Below are 17,434 nucleotides of genomic sequence, written 5' to 3'. Positions count from 1 at the left end.
ATCTGTTTATTTGTTCCGTTTAAGCTTAATTTGAATTTGAAATCAGTAATTTGAATATGCTTGTTTGATATTGTTGTTGAATCTGAAAGTAGGTTTGTTGTTTAAAGATATTGTTTAGTAAAAATAATTTCAGTTGTTTCTTTGTTGTTCATCATTTAGTTTGAATTTGTTGATTGAATTTGATTAAGAATTGGTTATAGTTGCTATATTTTGGTTAATTGAGTAGTTGAATTGGTTATAGCTGTTAATTTGATTTTAGTTCTTATATAATTTTTAAAGTTTGAACAGATTTTTGAATCAGGGCAGTAACAGTAGTTTTAAGGGTAATACAGGAATTAACCAATTACAAATTTATTTAATTTAAGTGCTCTGCCCACTAAGCTATAATAATAGTAAAATATTATTGTGGGGGACAAGACATATGTTAGTGGGGAACAAGACATAATGATGTAAAGTAAAAAGGAGGGGGTTAATGATGAGGTCTTCTTTGACCATTCAAAAAGGGGGGAACCGTGAGGTCCGTGTTGACTGCTTTTACTTAAGTAAAAAATCAGAAATAGTATAGGTAATAATAAAAGTTAAAAGGTGTACATAGTAGAAGAATATTGGGAAAAAAGTAAAAAGAGAAATAAAAGGATAGTAATAATAGTTTAAAAAGTAAAAAGGAAAGAGGTAAAATGAAAAAGGGGTCTTGCTTTGGATATAAGAGGACTCATTTTGACACTTAGAAGAAAAAAGATGGAATAAACAAAGGGTGAGAAAACGAAACTGGAAAAAGATTCTGCATTCCTTCATTGTTGAAATCAGCATTAATTGTCATTGTTTCATCGAAGCTTGAAGCTTCTTTCTTGGGTGCTAAAAATTAGAAGTTACTGTTTCTTTTGCAATTGGTTATCTCTCTGTTTGTCTGTGTTTGTTTTCTAGTACTACTAGTATTCAAGTGGTGTTGTTTGGGTTTACTGTTGGTCTTCGGTTGGTTTGGAAGTTCCTAGTTTTTCCCACTTGGTTGTAGTCTCTTGGGTTTTTGGCTATTCCTACTGTTACTGGTCTATTCCTGTGTTGCTTGACTGTTGATGTTGTGCTGTATTGTTACTACTGCTGCTGATTCTCATCTTCATCTTTTCTTATTTCTAATACCAGGTACACGACTGTAACACTAGCTATTGCAAGCTGAAAAATGTGAAAGCATGAATACATATGAAGAATGGAACTTTGAAGTTTTAATTCAGCTTTTTCTTTGTTTCTTTTACTGATTGTATTTAGGCTATTTCAGGTATTATTATTTTATAAATTTCTATCGCTTTGCATAACTAGGCATCTTATAATGATGTACTAAATAATACTCTATTTTAGTTTGGTTATTAGGTAGTATATGTTTAAGCATGCTCCTTACTGTCAAACTGTTTAATAATTGGAATAAAAGGAAAAATAACATAAGTTGGTCTTTAGTGAATCGACTTGTTAAAACGGGTTAATTCTCTAACTATGAAGGTTTTAATATTGTCAACAGTAGGTTAATCGTGAACGGGTAGCTAAATTTAATTAAGGCGTGATTTGAGTTCAAACAAGACTAGATAATGTTTAAGTTTAATAAACTTTCTAATAAGCTTTAGTAATTATGGTTAAATCTAGTTTCAAATGGTTGTGAATAATTAATTCCAATAGTTTTTTTATAACAATGTGAGCTTCAATCTAGCTATATTTGATTTCTTTTGAATATTAGTTGTCGAATTTCGTATTTTATTTACAATTTCAAATTTTCTTTTTTTAAAAAAAAAATCCTTTCCATTAATATTTGTATTAATCCAGCAATTAGTATGTTACGTTTTCTTATTTTTTTTAAGCTCGTAATTAATTGAGATTTTCTTTCTTTATTTTAGAGACTAATTTAAATAGAGATGTAGTCACTTTAGGATATCCTTAAAATAAAGGAGGCGTGCCTCGCCATAGTAAATCACAAATTGTGGGGCCCTCAATAAAAGGACTCAATAACCAGGTAGACTTTGGAGTTGGCCGTCTAGTGAAATTTTACGGTCTTTCCCAGAACAACAATACGCTAGTCGCTTTAGGCGCGTCTTTAATAAATTACTTTCTTAAATACGGGTGTGCATTTATGTAACCTAAATTCAAATCTCAACGGAGTCGAAATGTGTCGATAACCATGGGTGCATTAACTGTGACGTGGTTCGATATACATTTTTACAACGTTGCAATTCTCCGTAAAATAATAACAATAATAATAAAATTGATAAAAGCGGTTCAAAGCTAAAATTTGCATATAAGTTCTTAATTATTAAAAATCAGATAAATAAGCCGAATATAACAGTTGAGCGACCGTGCTAGAACCACGGAATTCGGAAATTCCTAACACCTTCTCCCGGGTTAACAGAATTCCATATCCGAATTTCTGGTTCACGGACTGTTAAACAGAGTCATTCTTTTCCTCGATTCGGGATTCAACCGGTGACTTGGGACCCCATAAATCTCCCAAGTGGCGACTCTGAATTAAATAAACAAATCCCGTTTCGATTGTCCTTTAATTGGAAAAACTCCCCTCGTACCCTTGGGGGTGCCGGAAAAAGGAGGTGTGACAGTGATTTCCAGGCCAACACGCAATGCGGCCGTATGAGATTTAATGTGATACGCACTGAAGTCATTGGGGACGCATTCGATTTAGTGCGGTCCGCAGAACCAAAGATCAGAGAGTTGCAAGTTTTGGTGATTGAAGTCAATATGGTCCGCGCTCCATTTCATGCGAACCGCACTAGAAGCCATTGCGGCCGCAGTCCATTCTGTGCAGTCCCTATGGGCCCAGTTTAGAGAGTTCGATTTTAAATTCTAGAGCCTTAGTGCGGCCGCACGTGTTTTTGTGCGGTCCGCACTAGCCCCGCAGGGGTAATTTTGTCTAGATTTTTCAACTTAGTATAAATAGCTTCTTTTCCCTTTTATAGGTCATCAAATAGTTTTAGCTAAGAGTTGCACTCGTGACTTCGAATATTTTACCCATTTTGGGCCATTTTATCTTCATTTCAACATCGAATCTTCTAGTTTTTCTTATCAATTAATCAATAAGAGTTTTTCTTCATCTATTTCTTGTTTTTCCTCTTTAATTATGAGTAGCTAGACCCATAAGATAGGGTTGTGGCTCAACCCTAGTGTGGGTAATTAATGGATCTTGTGTTTTAGGGCTAGATTGACTATGAGTGTTTGATATTTGGGCTAATTTCATGTTTAATTGTTGAATTAGTAGTTGCAAACACTAGTTTGTGTTTACTTGACTTGATCTCTTCTTGAGAAAGAGAGCCTAAGTCTCTCAAATTAGTCCAGCAAGGAATTGGGGCGTATTCAAGAGATTGATAGCCCCAATTAAAGGGTTAAAGCTCGAAAGAGTAATATCCGACTTGAACCTTGATTGCTTGTGCAAATTTGCATACCCAATTGGTCTTGACAAAGTGAATTCGGGCAAAATTACTCGAACCATCGAGAGGTGTAGAGTGGGCAAAATCGTGCAAAGGTTATATCATACTCCCCAAATATGTCAATCATGCCTTAGACTTCTGATTGACACAATGGTGGCCACAAAGGGGATTGGTGGTGGAATGCAGTTGTCCAAGGTAAAGTGGAAGCAAAGAAGGCGGCTTACCTGCGGTTAGTAGGGAGCACTGACGAGGAGGAGAAGAGAGAGAATAGTCAAAGGTATAAGGTAGCTAGGAAGGAGGTGAAGATGGCAGTGACGGAGGCTAAGTCGACAGCTTTTGCTCATCTGTATGAGGAACTAAGGAACAAAGGTGGGGAGAAGAAGTTATTCCAACTCGCTAAGGCGAGAGAGAGGTCAACTCGGGATCTGGACCAATTGAGGTGCATAAAAGATGATGACGACAAAGTTTTGATGGGAGATGACCAGATTAAGAGGAGGTGGTAGATGTACTTTCATAAACTTCTGAGTGAAGAAGGGGATCAAGATATTATACTTGGGGAATCGAGGAATACCGACAGTCACCATGAATTAAGTAATTATAGGGACATTGAGATCGATGAAGTCATGGAGGCAATGCATAAGATGAGAAGGGGCAGAGCTACCGGGCCAGACGAAATTCCGGTTGAACTGTGGAGGTGTGTGGGTAGAGCAGGCTTGGAATGGCTTACTGCATTGTTTAGTGTTATATTCAAGACTAATAGGATGCCCGAAGAGTGGAGGTAGAGTACAATGGTCCCGTTGTATAAGAACAAAGGTGATGTCCAGAGCTATAACAACTATAGGGGCATCAAATTACTAAGTCATACCATGAAAGTTTGGGAGAGAGTGGTAGAAATGAGAGTGCGAAAGACGGTGTCTATTTCAGACAACTAGTTCGGGTTCATGCCGAGGCGATCTACCACAGAAGCTATCCACCTTATTAGGAGGATGGTGGAACAGTACAGGGATAGGAAGAAGGATCTCCACATGGTGTTTATTGATCTGGAGAAAGCGTACGATAGGGTTCCAAGGGAGGTCTTACGAAGCTGCTTAGAGGATAAAGGGGTCTCAGTTGACTATATTAGGGTGATTAAAGACATGTATGATGGAGCTAAGACTCGGGTAAGGACAGTAGGAGGCGACTCTGAACACTTTCCAGTTATTACGGGGTTGCACCAAGGGTCGGCGCTCAGCCCATTCCTATTTGCCCTGGTGATGGATGCACTGACTCATCATATTCAAGGGGAGGTGCCATGGTGCATGCTATTCACTGATGGCATTATTCTAATTTACGAGACACGAGGCGGCGTCAACGAGAGGCTAGAGATTTGGAGACATGCTCTTGAGTCTAAAGGTTTCAAGTTGAGCAGGACGAAGACAGAATACCTCGAGTGCAAATTTGGAGTTGAGCCGACGGAAGCGGGAGTTGAAGTGAGGCTTGACTCTCAAGTCATTCCCAAGAGGGGTAGTTTCAAGTACCTTGGATCGGTTATTCAGGGGATCGGGGAGATTGACGAGAATGTCACACACCATATAGGGGTGGGGTGGATGAAGTGGAGGTTAGCGTCGGGAGTCTTATGTGACAAAAAAGTGCCATCGTTACTAAAAGGTAAGTTTTATAGAGCAGTGGTTAGGCCTGCAATGTTATATGGAACTGAATGTTGGCCGGTAAAGAACTCACACATCCAGAAGAAGAAAGTAGCAGAGATGAGGATGTTGAGGTGGATGTGCGGTGATACAAGGATGGATAAGATTAGGAATGAATATATTCGAGAGAAGGTGGGCGTGGCCCCCATGGAGGACAAGATGCGGGAAGTAAGACTCAGATGGTTCGGGCACATTCAGAGGAGAAGCACTGATGCACCGGTGAGGAGATGTGAGCGACTGGATGTAGTGGGCACGCGGAGAGGAAGAGGGCGACCTAAGAAGTATTAGGGAGAGGTGATCAGACATGACATGGCGCGACTTAGGATTACTGAGGACATGGCCCTTGACAGGGAATTATGGAGGTCGAGCATTAAGGTTGTAGGTTAGGGTAAAGTTGTGAATATTTCTACAGCACAATAGAGTGAGACTAGCCAGTTAGGAGTTAGACTAAGAATGTCATTGGTAGTCTATTGATGCAAGGCTTTACCTGCTAGTTTTTACTATACCAGCCATCTATTTTGTATTTCGTATTCCGTATTTCATATCTCTTATATTGTTGTTATTTTGTTATGTTATTTTATGTTATGTTATTTTATGTTATTTTGTTATGTTATTTTATTATGCATTTTTACGGTACTAATATATCGGGTCCTGTTATTTTTTTTGAGCCGAGGGTCTTCTGGAAACAGCCTATCTACCCTTCGGGGTAGGGGTAAGGTCTGCGTACATATTACCCTCCCCAGACCCTACTTGTGAGATTATATTGGGTCGTTATTGTTGTTGTTGTTGTTGTTGTGCCTTAGACTCAAGTACCATCAATTGACCACCTAGGTGAAAGTCACTACCCTAGTGCCTTTTAAACTATTTGAACAACCCGTAACATTTCACTCTTAGCTTATTCTAGTTTAATTTAACATTGTAGTTTGATAAAAGTAGAAGTAAAACAAAAACCCAAAAATGTTTAGAAGTGTAATTTGGAATACATACGCAACTCTAAACTAGATAGATACCCAACTCCAACTTCTATCTCTTTGTGGAAATCGATCCCGACCCTAAATCGGGTAAAAAGCTGCTTTGAACCTTTCTCGCTACTCAATAGTAGTGCAGGGTAAGCCTCGATCAATAACCTAATCATCTAGTACAACCTGGATCTGGAGTCACAAGTATAAGAGCTTCTAGAGTTTCTATAATAAGGTTTGAAATAAGTACGACTGTCTCGAATGAAATGAAAAGTAAATAGGGAAGAAGGAAGGGGACTTCAAGGTCTGCGAACACCAGCAGATCTACCTCGAGTCTCCAAATATGCCAATCTGAGCTGATGCACCTCACGTACAGCTGGGACTAGTACCAAAATTTGCACAAGAAGTGCAGAGTGTAGTATGAGTACAACCGACCCAATATACTCCGTAAGTGTCGAGCCTAACCTCGACGAGGTAGTGATGAGGCTATGACAGGACACCCACGTAATTAAACATGTGCAGACGAAAATATACGTACAATATAACAATAAATAAAGACTAAACTTGTACTATTAGGAGGGGACATGCGAAAGAGGGGGGGTACAAGATACGGTAACTACAGTAGGAAATGACGACATGAACAGTCAGTAAACCTTCAACCAATGAAAACTGATAAACATATGAATAAAGACTGCACGACATCACCCATCGAGCCTCAATTTGCTGAATCTGGTGCTTTTGGTTTTCATATCCGTGATCGCGAGTGGATTTACGCAATCACGAAGAGTAATTTGGCATCAGGGGAATTTTTCTCTATGCGATCGCGAAAGGATGTATGCAATCGCGTAGAGGTTTGGCTTGCAGTGAATCGCAAACGCGTAAAGGTAGTCGCATTCGCGAAGAAGGAATGGTAAAGCTGGGGGGTTGAGGTAGTTGTGTTATGCGATCGCGTTGCCTGGGATTCGATCGTGATGTTGAGGCAGCTTGTTAATCTTGTTCGCCAATGCTTTTACACAATTGTGGAGAGTATATTTGATTTGGGCAGAAATTGTCTTATGTGATCGCGAATGAATTTCCGTGATCGCGATGTGTAAATAACTGGCCAACAAAACTTATGTTTGAAATAGAGGGTTTATTTCATATTTCAAAAGATGGACTTAGAGAGCTCGATTTGGGGCGAAATTTCGAGGGATTTTCAGAAAGATCATTGGGGTAAGAATTCCTAACACAATTTTGGTTAAGTTACTCGAATCTATCATTGTTTTTATCATGTAATTAAGGATTGAAGTTAAAAAAATTGCAGAAAAATGGTAGAACTTCTTAGACTAAGTATTTGAGTTTTGAAAGGCGAAATGAGGTTGCATTTGAATAATTCTTGTATGGTTGGACTTGATATCGAATGTGTGTTCAGATTTTTATAATTTTGGTCAGGTTCTGAGACGCGAGTAAGGGTTGACTTTTTGGGTCGATTTTTCAATTCTTTGCAAAGATCGTAATTTCATTGTTTGAATTAGTTTTCTATAGTTATATTTATAATATTAAATTCTTTTTGGCTAGATTCGAGCCGTTCGGAGTTGAAAAATTGAGGAAAAAGCCTTCTAGTGGATTGATTAGTGTGGTTTGAGAAAGTGGATTGCCTAACTTTGTGTGGGGGAAATTATCCTTGGGGATTGGTATTATTTGTGATAATTATAATATGTGAAAGTCGTGTACGCAAGGTGACGAGTGTGTATATGGACTAAAAGTAGAAATTTCCGGTTTTTGCTATGTAGATCCATTTTCATGCCTTAATTGAGTTACCTTAACATGTTATATAGCTATAATTTTTAGTTTAATTTCACATGTCTACTTGTTTTACCCCTTAATTGCTAATAGTCCTACATGTTTAGTTGAAGTACTTGCTTCCTTTATTCTGTATTCATTATTTAACTGTTGACTTCTTTACCTGAAATTTCTATTTTTGGGATACCTTGTTGTTGAATTTTGTATTGAGTCGCAAAGGCCGTGATTCCTATTGATGCTAAGTGTTAAGTTGTGAAATATTATTTTATTGAGTTACTCTATGGTTGCTATTTTTAAGATTTTGTGTACATATCGTGGTTGAGTCGTGGGGTCCTTATTGTGAAATTCTGTTATTGCTTGTTTTTTTTTTCTGGCAAGTTGTAATATTGGGCACTTGAGGAGCGAGTTGTGCTACGTTGTGATATTGATACGCATACAGTGGTATAAAATCTAGGTGTTGAAACACATGGGTTGAGATAAGGTGGACTTGATACGCGTGGCTAGTAGGGGAACTACTAGGAGCCATGCGGTATGATAAGATGGGCTAAAACACGGGATGCTATTTCGGAAAAAAAAAAATTCAAACTGAATGTAAAGGCTAGCACGGTGATATTAATATTGTGATTCATTTTGTAATTTGAGACTATGAGGCGGTACCTCGGTAGTGACTCTTGTCGACATTTCCCCATTCTTTTGTACTTGTCTTTGATCGGTGTTTCCCTTATCATACTACTAATTGTCTTTCTCCATGTTGCACTATTTACTTAATTCTGCATAGTTATTCTTCTTATACCATTCGTTGTTTCAATTTCATTATTGTCTTTATTACACTGTATATATTTGTTCAGCCATTTATTAATTCCAGTAGGGCCCTGATCTGACCTTGTCACTACTCTATCGATGTTAGGCTTGACACTTACTGGGTACTGTTGTAGTGTACTCATGCTACTCTTTTGCATATCGTTTTGTGCAGATCCAAGTTTATCTTATCAGTCCCCGCACTAGTGAGCTGAGTTGCATTTGGAGACTTCAAAGTAGACCTGCCTACGTCTGCAGGCCTCAGAGTCCCCTTCTATCCATTTTTACATTTTCCTCCTTTACTAGACACAATTGTATATGAATGGTTTTGGTATTGTCATAGAGCTTGTGACTAGTATTATGCCTTGGGCTATTGTATATACTTTGAGCCGTAGAGATTTCCCTTCATATATATGTTGCTAAGTGTTTTTTTTTTTTTGAGATTCTAGATTATTGTATCATTCACTTTCGCATGTTTGTTAGGCTTACATAGTCTTAGGTCACGACATCCATCGGAGGAAAAATGGGGTCGTGACAAAAAGCATCACCAAATTCTCCAGTTGCCACCACAAGAAACCTACCGGAATATTCCTCGGTCGCTGGAATATTCTCCTCCATTATTCCTCACCTTGACAATCCATTTTCTAGAGGACTCCTCAAAAACTGCAGCTTCAACAGTTTTGTCTTAAAATATTGATGAACCAATGTTGAAATATGAAACATAGCCATCTTAATATTTAATGAATTGTTTTGTTGAAATATAAGTAGGATATGAGGTGGAAAAGGGATATATGGAAGTCGACAAAATTGTTTAGGCAAATGAAGATTAAGAGGATCATATGAAGCATAACAATCTTCTTTTTCAAGAATATAATTATGTTACGGATTGAGGTGACTTGTCATTAAAAAAAACCAAGACTCTAATCCAAACCTACTATCAATAATTTCATGCGCCGGCCACGTTTTATCTAATTCAACTTGTAGTTAATATATTGCTTAAAGAAATTAATGTTTCCTCTTGGAAGTTGCAATAATTATTTAAGTATAAATTCTTGCTTAGTAGTTAATTTATTTACTCATCTATTATGTCGAGAAAGCATAAACAAATGAGCACTCACATTTTGTGGTTTTTTATATAACAGAAAATAGATACCCGAATTTGCAACTTCTTTTCTTGTTGAAAAGAGGAGAATTCATACATGATACATACACAGCAACAGAGAGGAGAAACCATTCCATATCTCAGATTTTTCATCTTCAGCATCAATTAAAAAGGTTAGTCAACATCTTAGCCCCGATTAGCTAAACAAAGTTTATTTAACTGAATTTGCAATCATGTTTTCTGCTTCTTTTCTTCAGTTTCATTCTATTCTTTCTCCTGATTAGGTTTTATACATGAGATCTTGAGAAAATTACAATGATGGATAGAGGAAAAGAAATTGAAGGAGAAAGAGAGAAAGGGGAAGAATTCAACTTTGAGGTATGCCATACAATATATTGATTAACTTTTATTGTATACTTAGTTTCTTGCTATTCTCTACGGAGTTCAATTCAAGTAATGGGAAAGAATTTAACAGTGAAGTTAAACAAGTATCAATAGAGCAGATCCATCCCCTTTTTAGTGCATAACCAGTAAAAATAATCTATTAAACTGAAGGAAAAAAATGAAACTTATTTCGACGCATATGTGGACAAATAAGAAAAAACAATGTTTGGTCTTTTGGCAGGTGTCATTTTCTACTCTTCGCAAGGACATTTTCAATGTTCTGGATTTCATAGAGAGGCTAAAGAATGATGAACATCAGAAATCTCTTGACTTGAATCTAATTGAAATGCTTAAATTGGAGCTGGCATTTGTTTGTACATATGTCCAGCTTTCTTATTCCGATTTGGAAGAGTTTGAAGAAGTAATGACTCGCAAAGGACAAGATGTTGAAGATCTGCTTCGAAGAATTTTGAATGATGTTGACGACGACGTGCAGTTTAAATATGACATGCATCATGTCCTTCCTCGCCTTAAGTATAATATTTATATCAGCTCACGTCGCCATTCTGAATCAAGTGCCACCATGACTAAGGAGCATTTGCACTTCCTGCTCTTGAGTCTCCACCATCTATCCAAGTATTGTTCTGAACAGGATTTTCCTTTAATGACTGAATATGAGATGCTTAAGAATGTATGTGGCAACATAAGCGATTTCCATGGGTTGATGGTGAATGGTTGCGTTGAGCATGATATTGTTGAGAGTGTAATACCTCAGTTTCAACCTATGGCTGAGAGAGTTGGACATTTCCATTGGAATGATCGGATTGATGGAGACTCTCGACTCTTCAAGCTAGCACATCTACTCTTGAAGATTATTCCAATTGAACTGGAGGTTATGCACATATGTTATACAAATTTGAGAGCTTCAACGTCAACAGAAGTTGGATGCTTCATTAAACAGCTCCTAGAAACCTATCCAGACATTCTTAGGGGATATTTGATTCATCTACAAGAGCACATGGTGAATATAATTACCGCGAACTCTTCAAAGGCTCAAAACGTTCATGTCATGATAGAGTTCCTATTGATCATTCTCACTGATGTGCCTGAGGACTCTATTCATAATGGTAAGTTGTTTGAATTCCTAGCACGTGTTGGAGCACTTACCAGGGACGTATCAGGTATTGCTCGCGACTTAGAAGAGAAATCAAGGAATAGAGAGAGTACCAATGAAACAAATAGTGCAACTCTAGGCTTGCTCGAAAATATTGAACTCCTGAAGAGAGAACTCAAAGATGTTTACTTGAAAGCCCCAGACTCATCTCAACTCTGCTTTCCCATGAGTGATGGACCCCTGTTCATCCATCTTCAACTTAGACACTTAAATGGTTTGCTCAATTCCAATGCTTATTCGGTTGCTTTGATAAAGGAAGAAATCAAACTGGTGAAAGAATATCTAGAATTCATAAGCTATTTCTTGATGAATGTTGAGCAAGAATTGTACAAAAATCTCCTGGCACATGCTTTAGATGTGGCATATGAGGCAAAAGATGTCATTGATTCAATTATTTTAAGAGATAATGGTCTCTTACATCTTATTTTCTCACTTCCTTTTGTCATAGAAAAGATCAATCTTATCAAAGAAGAGGTCTCAAATTTACTCGAGAGGATTCCCAAGAATAGGGGCATCATTGTTATGAACTCTCCCAAAAAGCCAGTTGAGCACAAGTCATCAATAGCTGGTAAAATAATCGTAGGTTTTAAAAAGGAGACTGACTTGATAATTAGGAATCTCACCATGGGATCAAAAACGCTAGATGTCATTTCGATCACTGGTATGCCTGGTTCGGGCAAAACAACTTTGGCACACAAAGTGTATAATGATAAGGTTGTTTCTAGTCATTTCGACATCCGTGCATGGTGCACAGTGGATCATGAATATGACGAGGAGGAGTTGTTGGAGAGCCTTTTTAATCAAGTTACTGACTCAACTTTGAAATCTAGTGAGAATATTGATATTGCTGATGAGCTACGGAAACAACTATTTGGGAAGAGGTACCTTATTGTCTTAGATGACTTATGGGATATTGCAACATGGGAAGAGCTGAGAAGAATTTTTCCTGAAGTTGAGAAAGGAAGTCGAATTATTTTGACGACTCGAGAAAAGAAAGTGGCTTTGCATGCACAACGCCACAGTGATCCGCTTGATCTTCGATTGTTAAGATTAGAAGAAAGTATGGAGTTATTAGAGAAAAGGGTCTTTGGAAAAGAAAGTTTCCCTGATGATCTACTGGATGTTGGGAAAGAAATTGTCCGAATTTGTAAAGGGCTTCCTTTGGTGGTTGATCTAATCGCTGGAGTAATTGCGGGGAAGGAAAAGAAAAGGAGTGTGTGGGTTGAAGTTCGAAATAATTTGCATTCCTTCATTTTCCAGAATGAAGTGGACGTGATGAAGGTTATCGCATTAAGTTATGACCTTTTACCAGATCCCCTAAAGCCATGCTTACTTTACCTTGCAAGTTATCCGAAGGACAAAGCAATTCTAGTCGAATCTTTGAAACTTTTATGGCCTGCCGAAGGATTTTTGGAACATAGAGAGATGGAGAGTGTGGAAGAAGTGGTGGAGGTTTATCTGGATAATTTAGTTTCCAGTAGCTTGGTTATTTATTTCAATGAGAGGAAAAATTGCCAAATTCATGATTTTGTGCATGACTTTTGTTTGATAAAAGCAAGAGAGGAAAAGTTGTTTGAGCAGATACGTTCTTCAAGTGCTCTATCATCATCTTCTTCAGATTTGATGCCACGTCAGATGACCATTTATTATAATAAGGGGCACTTTGGGCATATCAATTTTTTCCTATTCGATTCAAAAAAGAAAAGGCATTCCGGTAAACACCTCTATTCTTTGATTATAAATGGACAGAAGCTGGACAATAGTCTTTATGATATATGTCACCTAAGAAACTTGAGGCTCCTTAGAGTGTTGCTCCTGCGTGCCTCTTTTATCAAGGTGAATGATTATTTGCTGAATGAGATATGCACGTTGGTTCACTTGAGGTTCTTACAAATTGAGACTGAAGTTAAATCTCTGCCTTTGTCTTTTTCAAACCTATGGAATCTGGAAACTCTGGTGGTGAATAACGATGGACCAACCTTGGTACTACTTCCGACAATTTGGAATCTTGTAAAGTTGCGAATGGTGGTCATAGATGATTGTTCTTTCTTTGATTTGGATACAGATGAACCGATACTGGTAGCAGAGGACTCAAAGTTAGAGAGATTGAGAATATTAGGGGGACTCAAGCTTTCCTATTCGATAGAGACAGTGGATATTTTCAAAAGGTTTCCCAATCTTCAACGGCTTGAATTTAATCTCAAGGAATCATGGGATTGTTCAACAGAACAATTTTGGTTCCCGAAATTGGACTGCCTAAATGAACTGAAATTCCTCAAAGTAAACTTTAAAAGATCTAATACAAATGATATTGTGCTCTCTGTGACAAGTCGGATGTGGGATTTTCACTTCCCTTCTAGTTTGAAAGGACTGTTTTTGCTTGAGTTTCCTTTCACATCTGATTCACTATCAACAATAGCAAGACTGCCCAACCTTGAAGTGCTGCACCTTATAGTCGCAATCATCGAGGAGGAAGAATGGAACATGGAGGAGGAAGACACCTTCCAGAAACTCAAATGTTTGACATTGCAACAAGTGAGTCTTGCTCAGTGGGAGGTTAGAGAGGAATCCTTTCCTGTGCTTGAGAAATTACGACTGTGGGATTGTCAAAAGTTTAAGGAGATTCCGCAGAGTTTCGGGGATCTTGTTTCATTGAAAATTATCGATCCGTGGAGAAGCCCTCAACTTGAAGATTCGGCTCGGGAGATTAAGCAATATGTTGAAGATATGATGGGAGAAGACAGGATTCAGGTTCTTGTTCGGCAATGAGTCTTGAACACTCTTACCCTGGGAAAAATATGTGAGTATAGATGAATTTATTACCTCCTTTATTTCATTTTATGTGGCTGACATTGACCAGTATAGTTTTCTTTGCAGAGAGCTAGTAAGGAATACATCCAGCTTTTTTGAGGCTAAAGATGAATCCTCAAACATCCAGCTTTCACTACTTTTCTTTTACTCTGTTGTGTGGTGAATAAGTGATATATTTGTATTGATATCAATTATTACTATTTAACTTTTGTCTAATTTCCCTGTTTTTTCTTCCTTTTGTGTGCTTATGGTAAACAAAAATGTACTCTAGTTATGTATTCCAAGATTTGTTCTTTCAAATTGTTATTGGTGTATACTCTCTTTGCATTATCATACGTTACTTCTCAAGTCCAGAGACATACATGGGATAATATTCACTCAGATATTGATTACAAGGTGTATTTGAAGTGAAACAAAAGGTGGGCAACCTCTGTACTAGATGAAATTTATCTTATATCTCAGCTTTTTCATGTTTTTATATATCTTTCAAGATTTACCTTCACAATCAGCTCATCGACACATAGAGTTTTAATTGTGATGCAGACTGGTGGAATTCACGGGCACCAAGAATCAGCCCATCGACGCATTTGGAGTTGAGACTGCTGTATCTTTGATCAAGATGTTTCAATAGGTGCTGCTGTACAACATTTGGCCTCATGTGCAACAGTAAGTGTTTTTAAAAATCCTCTTCTGCCTATTTATACATCAATGCAGGATATCCCATCGCAAACTTGAGACAAATTGGTGCAAGAAAAATGTACTAATCCTAATGTGAGTGGGAAAGATGCAGTCAAAATTGAGTACTAGCGCTACTGGTAGTTGTGATAATATAAGGGAAGCTGAAAATAATTAATCGAAATGTGCAAGAGCCACTAAGATATTAGCTCCTTCACTAAAGGAGTCCCAAATACCTTTCTTTTTCCTTTTCAAAGATGAACAATATTGTTGTTTTGACCTTTATCTGTCCACTTTGTGTTGCATGCATTACAGTCCTACTGAGATCATCCATAACCACTAACCAGGATGAATGGAAAAGGAAAATTTTGTCCGCTTGTCTCAATCCTCTATGAGGAAAAGAAAAAAGTGGGGATCTTTTTTTCAAAACAGAAAATTCACAGGGCTTTGCAAAAGTTCAATTTGTTGATCCACCAAACCCCAGCTATTTGCGTAGATCAAGGAGGAAATTCCAGTACTTTACGTGATCGAAAGCCTTTTCAATACCGTATTTGCATAATAACTCTACTTTCGCAGACGTTTTCTTAATGTCTGGAAGAATTGAGATGGTACTTTGTATAAAAATACATAATTATTTTGAACATATTAACCATTTCTTTGTTTTCCGATTGCCTGGAAAGGACAAAAGAAAGATCTTGTTTGCACTCTAGCAAGACTCTTCAGCGTTAGTTTTGATGGTGTTATCTTCTATAGTATGTGTAAAGCCTTTTGTAGTATCTAATAATTTCATTTCTGATTGTGCTATCCCTGTTCTCATCAAGTGTAGTACTTCCAACTTATCTATGTAAACTTCTTTTCTGTCCCATCCTTTCGGTCATAAGCCTCTAGACTTTCGTCTCCTAGATACTTTCCTCAGTATTTTGCTATGTCTTTCTGTTTCATCTGTGAATTTGCTGTTGATATGAGAACTTCCTCCCTCAAACTTCCTTCTCCAGCATTCTATCAAAAAATTATAACCGGTGCTATTCCATTCTCTAATTTACCCTTTAGCATCTTCAAATTTCTTCTTCAGGCCTTTAGAGAGAGTACACGTATTTACATTTACTTAATTATATCTACAACGCGCCCACTCATATGAAGAACTGATTCTTTTTCTTGGGCCCAAGCACATGGAAATTCTTTTTTTAATCATCACTGTTTAGATCTATTCTATTGCCTCGGTGATAGGAAGGACAAACGACGGTTCTCCATTCACGTCGCGGGTATCAGATTGTTAAAATTTTCTTGGATATTAATTTGCTGAATCTTAAGTTAAGATCATCCGACTTTTGATGTGATTTTTATGGGCCCATGGGTTTATCAGGTTTTTGACGCAGTCTCAGTAGACAAAATTCCTAAGGGTGGGGGCCTTCCACTTCCCAGAATCACAGCTGCAACCTTCATGATAGCCTCAGAGATGTTGAACAACGGGTTTGTACCAGGAAAAGGTTTGGGGATTGATCTGCAGGGAATGGTCCAGCCAGTTTCTTTGCCCAAGAACCTGGATACTTTTGGGTTGGGATTCAAGCCTACCACAACAAATGTAAAGCGGGCCCGCAAGTTGAAGAAAAGAGTCTGGGTCCTTCCTAAGCCAATCCCGCGCCTATCCAGATCATTTGTGAAAGTAGGGTTCAGAAAGTTGCTGGTCCTAGAAGTTCTCGGACCCCTGATCGGGCCAGATGGAGATTTGAATAAGGGCTTTGAAAGAATGTTCGCAGATATCAACATGATAGAAGTTGGAGAGGGTTCCAGTAAGGTAGACATACAGTTTGTGGGGCCAAGGGCCAAAACAATTGGATAGCTAATCCTCTTCCTACTTGGAGGGAGTCCTGGTAGTTGGCTCTGATTTTCCTTCTTGTTTTCTGGATTATTCTAGGGTTGTAATCCAGATTCCTTTTTATTTTTATTATTGCTCAACAAAGTGTGAAACCTTGTTGTCCCATAGTTCAATAAAATGAAAAGTTTCTTCTTCATTCCTTATTTTATTTTTAATTGTTGTTTTTTTCTATTTTTTTTCTCAACAGTTCTTTTCATACTGGTCTTAACGACATGGCATGCACAATGGATCTTCAACCTACTCTAAAAGATCAATATGATTCCGAACTAACTATACAAGAGATCGATTATAAATCGGAATACGATGAGGATGAAGCCTTCGAAGAGATAAACAGAGAGTTAAGCCAGTTTGAAGAAAAATCCAGGCCCAACTTAAATGACACAGAAGCCATCAATTTAGGGGATGCAGTCGATATCAGGGAAACTAAAATAAGTATCCACATTGCACCAAATATCAGGGAAGAATTAATCAAAATACTTATTGAGTTCAAAAATATTTTTGCATGGTCGTATGATGACATGCCGGGTTTAAGCGCGGATTTAGTGGTTCATAAATTGCCTACTGACCCGGCATGCCCTCCCGTCAAGCAGAAGTTGAGGAAGTTCAAGACGGATATGAGTGTGAAGATTAAAGAGGAAGTAACCAAACAGCTGCAAGCAAAGGTTATTCGTGTCACTCGATATCCTGATTGGTTGGCTAATGTGGTGCCGGTGCCAAAGAAAGATGGAAAGATCAGGGTGTCTGTCAATTACCGCAATCTGAACAGGGC

General features: G+C 37.9%; 1 protein-coding gene and 1 pseudogene across 2 annotated transcripts; one reads left to right on the top strand and one right to left on the bottom strand.

Moving 5' to 3' along the window:
• The window catches only part of LOC142174678 (putative indole-3-pyruvate monooxygenase YUCCA10), a 345,285-nt pseudogene that overhangs the window by 131,863 nt on the left and 195,988 nt on the right, over window positions 1-17,434 (bottom strand).
• On the top strand, window positions 9,737-14,414 carry LOC107826627 (putative late blight resistance protein homolog R1A-3). 2 transcript variants are annotated; one of them, XM_075249087.1, is made up of 4 exons: window positions 9,737-9,918; window positions 10,030-10,123; window positions 10,371-14,103; window positions 14,181-14,414. In XM_075249087.1, exons 2-3 carry the CDS (start codon window positions 10,061-10,063, stop codon window positions 14,070-14,072), a joined length of 3,765 nt encoding a protein of 1,254 aa, XP_075105188.1. In that variant the 5' UTR covers window positions 9,737-9,918; window positions 10,030-10,060; the 3' UTR covers window positions 14,073-14,103; window positions 14,181-14,414. The 2 variants fall into 2 exon arrangements, with proteins under 2 accessions (XP_075105188.1, XP_075105189.1); XM_075249088.1 differs by having other exon boundaries at window positions 14,169-14,414.

The sequence above is a fragment of the Nicotiana tabacum genome, chromosome 3 (genome assembly GCF_000715075.1).
Source record: "Nicotiana tabacum cultivar K326 chromosome 3, ASM71507v2, whole genome shotgun sequence".
NCBI classification, from domain to species: domain Eukaryota; kingdom Viridiplantae; phylum Streptophyta; class Magnoliopsida; order Solanales; family Solanaceae; genus Nicotiana; species Nicotiana tabacum.
The sequence above is the reverse complement of the archived record's forward strand: the minus strand, read 5'-3'. Positions and strand labels throughout refer to the sequence as shown.

What these genes read in the sequence shown, in the direction of transcription:
- LOC107826627 (XM_075249087.1), top strand. Translation starts at nt 10,061, where the DNA reads ATGATGGATAGAGGAAAAGAAATTGAAGGAGAAAGAGAGAAAGGGGAA. An exon ending in GGGAAGAATTCAACTTTGAG is followed by an intron (nt 10,124 to 10,370) that starts GTATGCCATACA and finishes GTCTTTTGGCAG; the next exon opens with GTGTCATTTTCTACTCTTCG.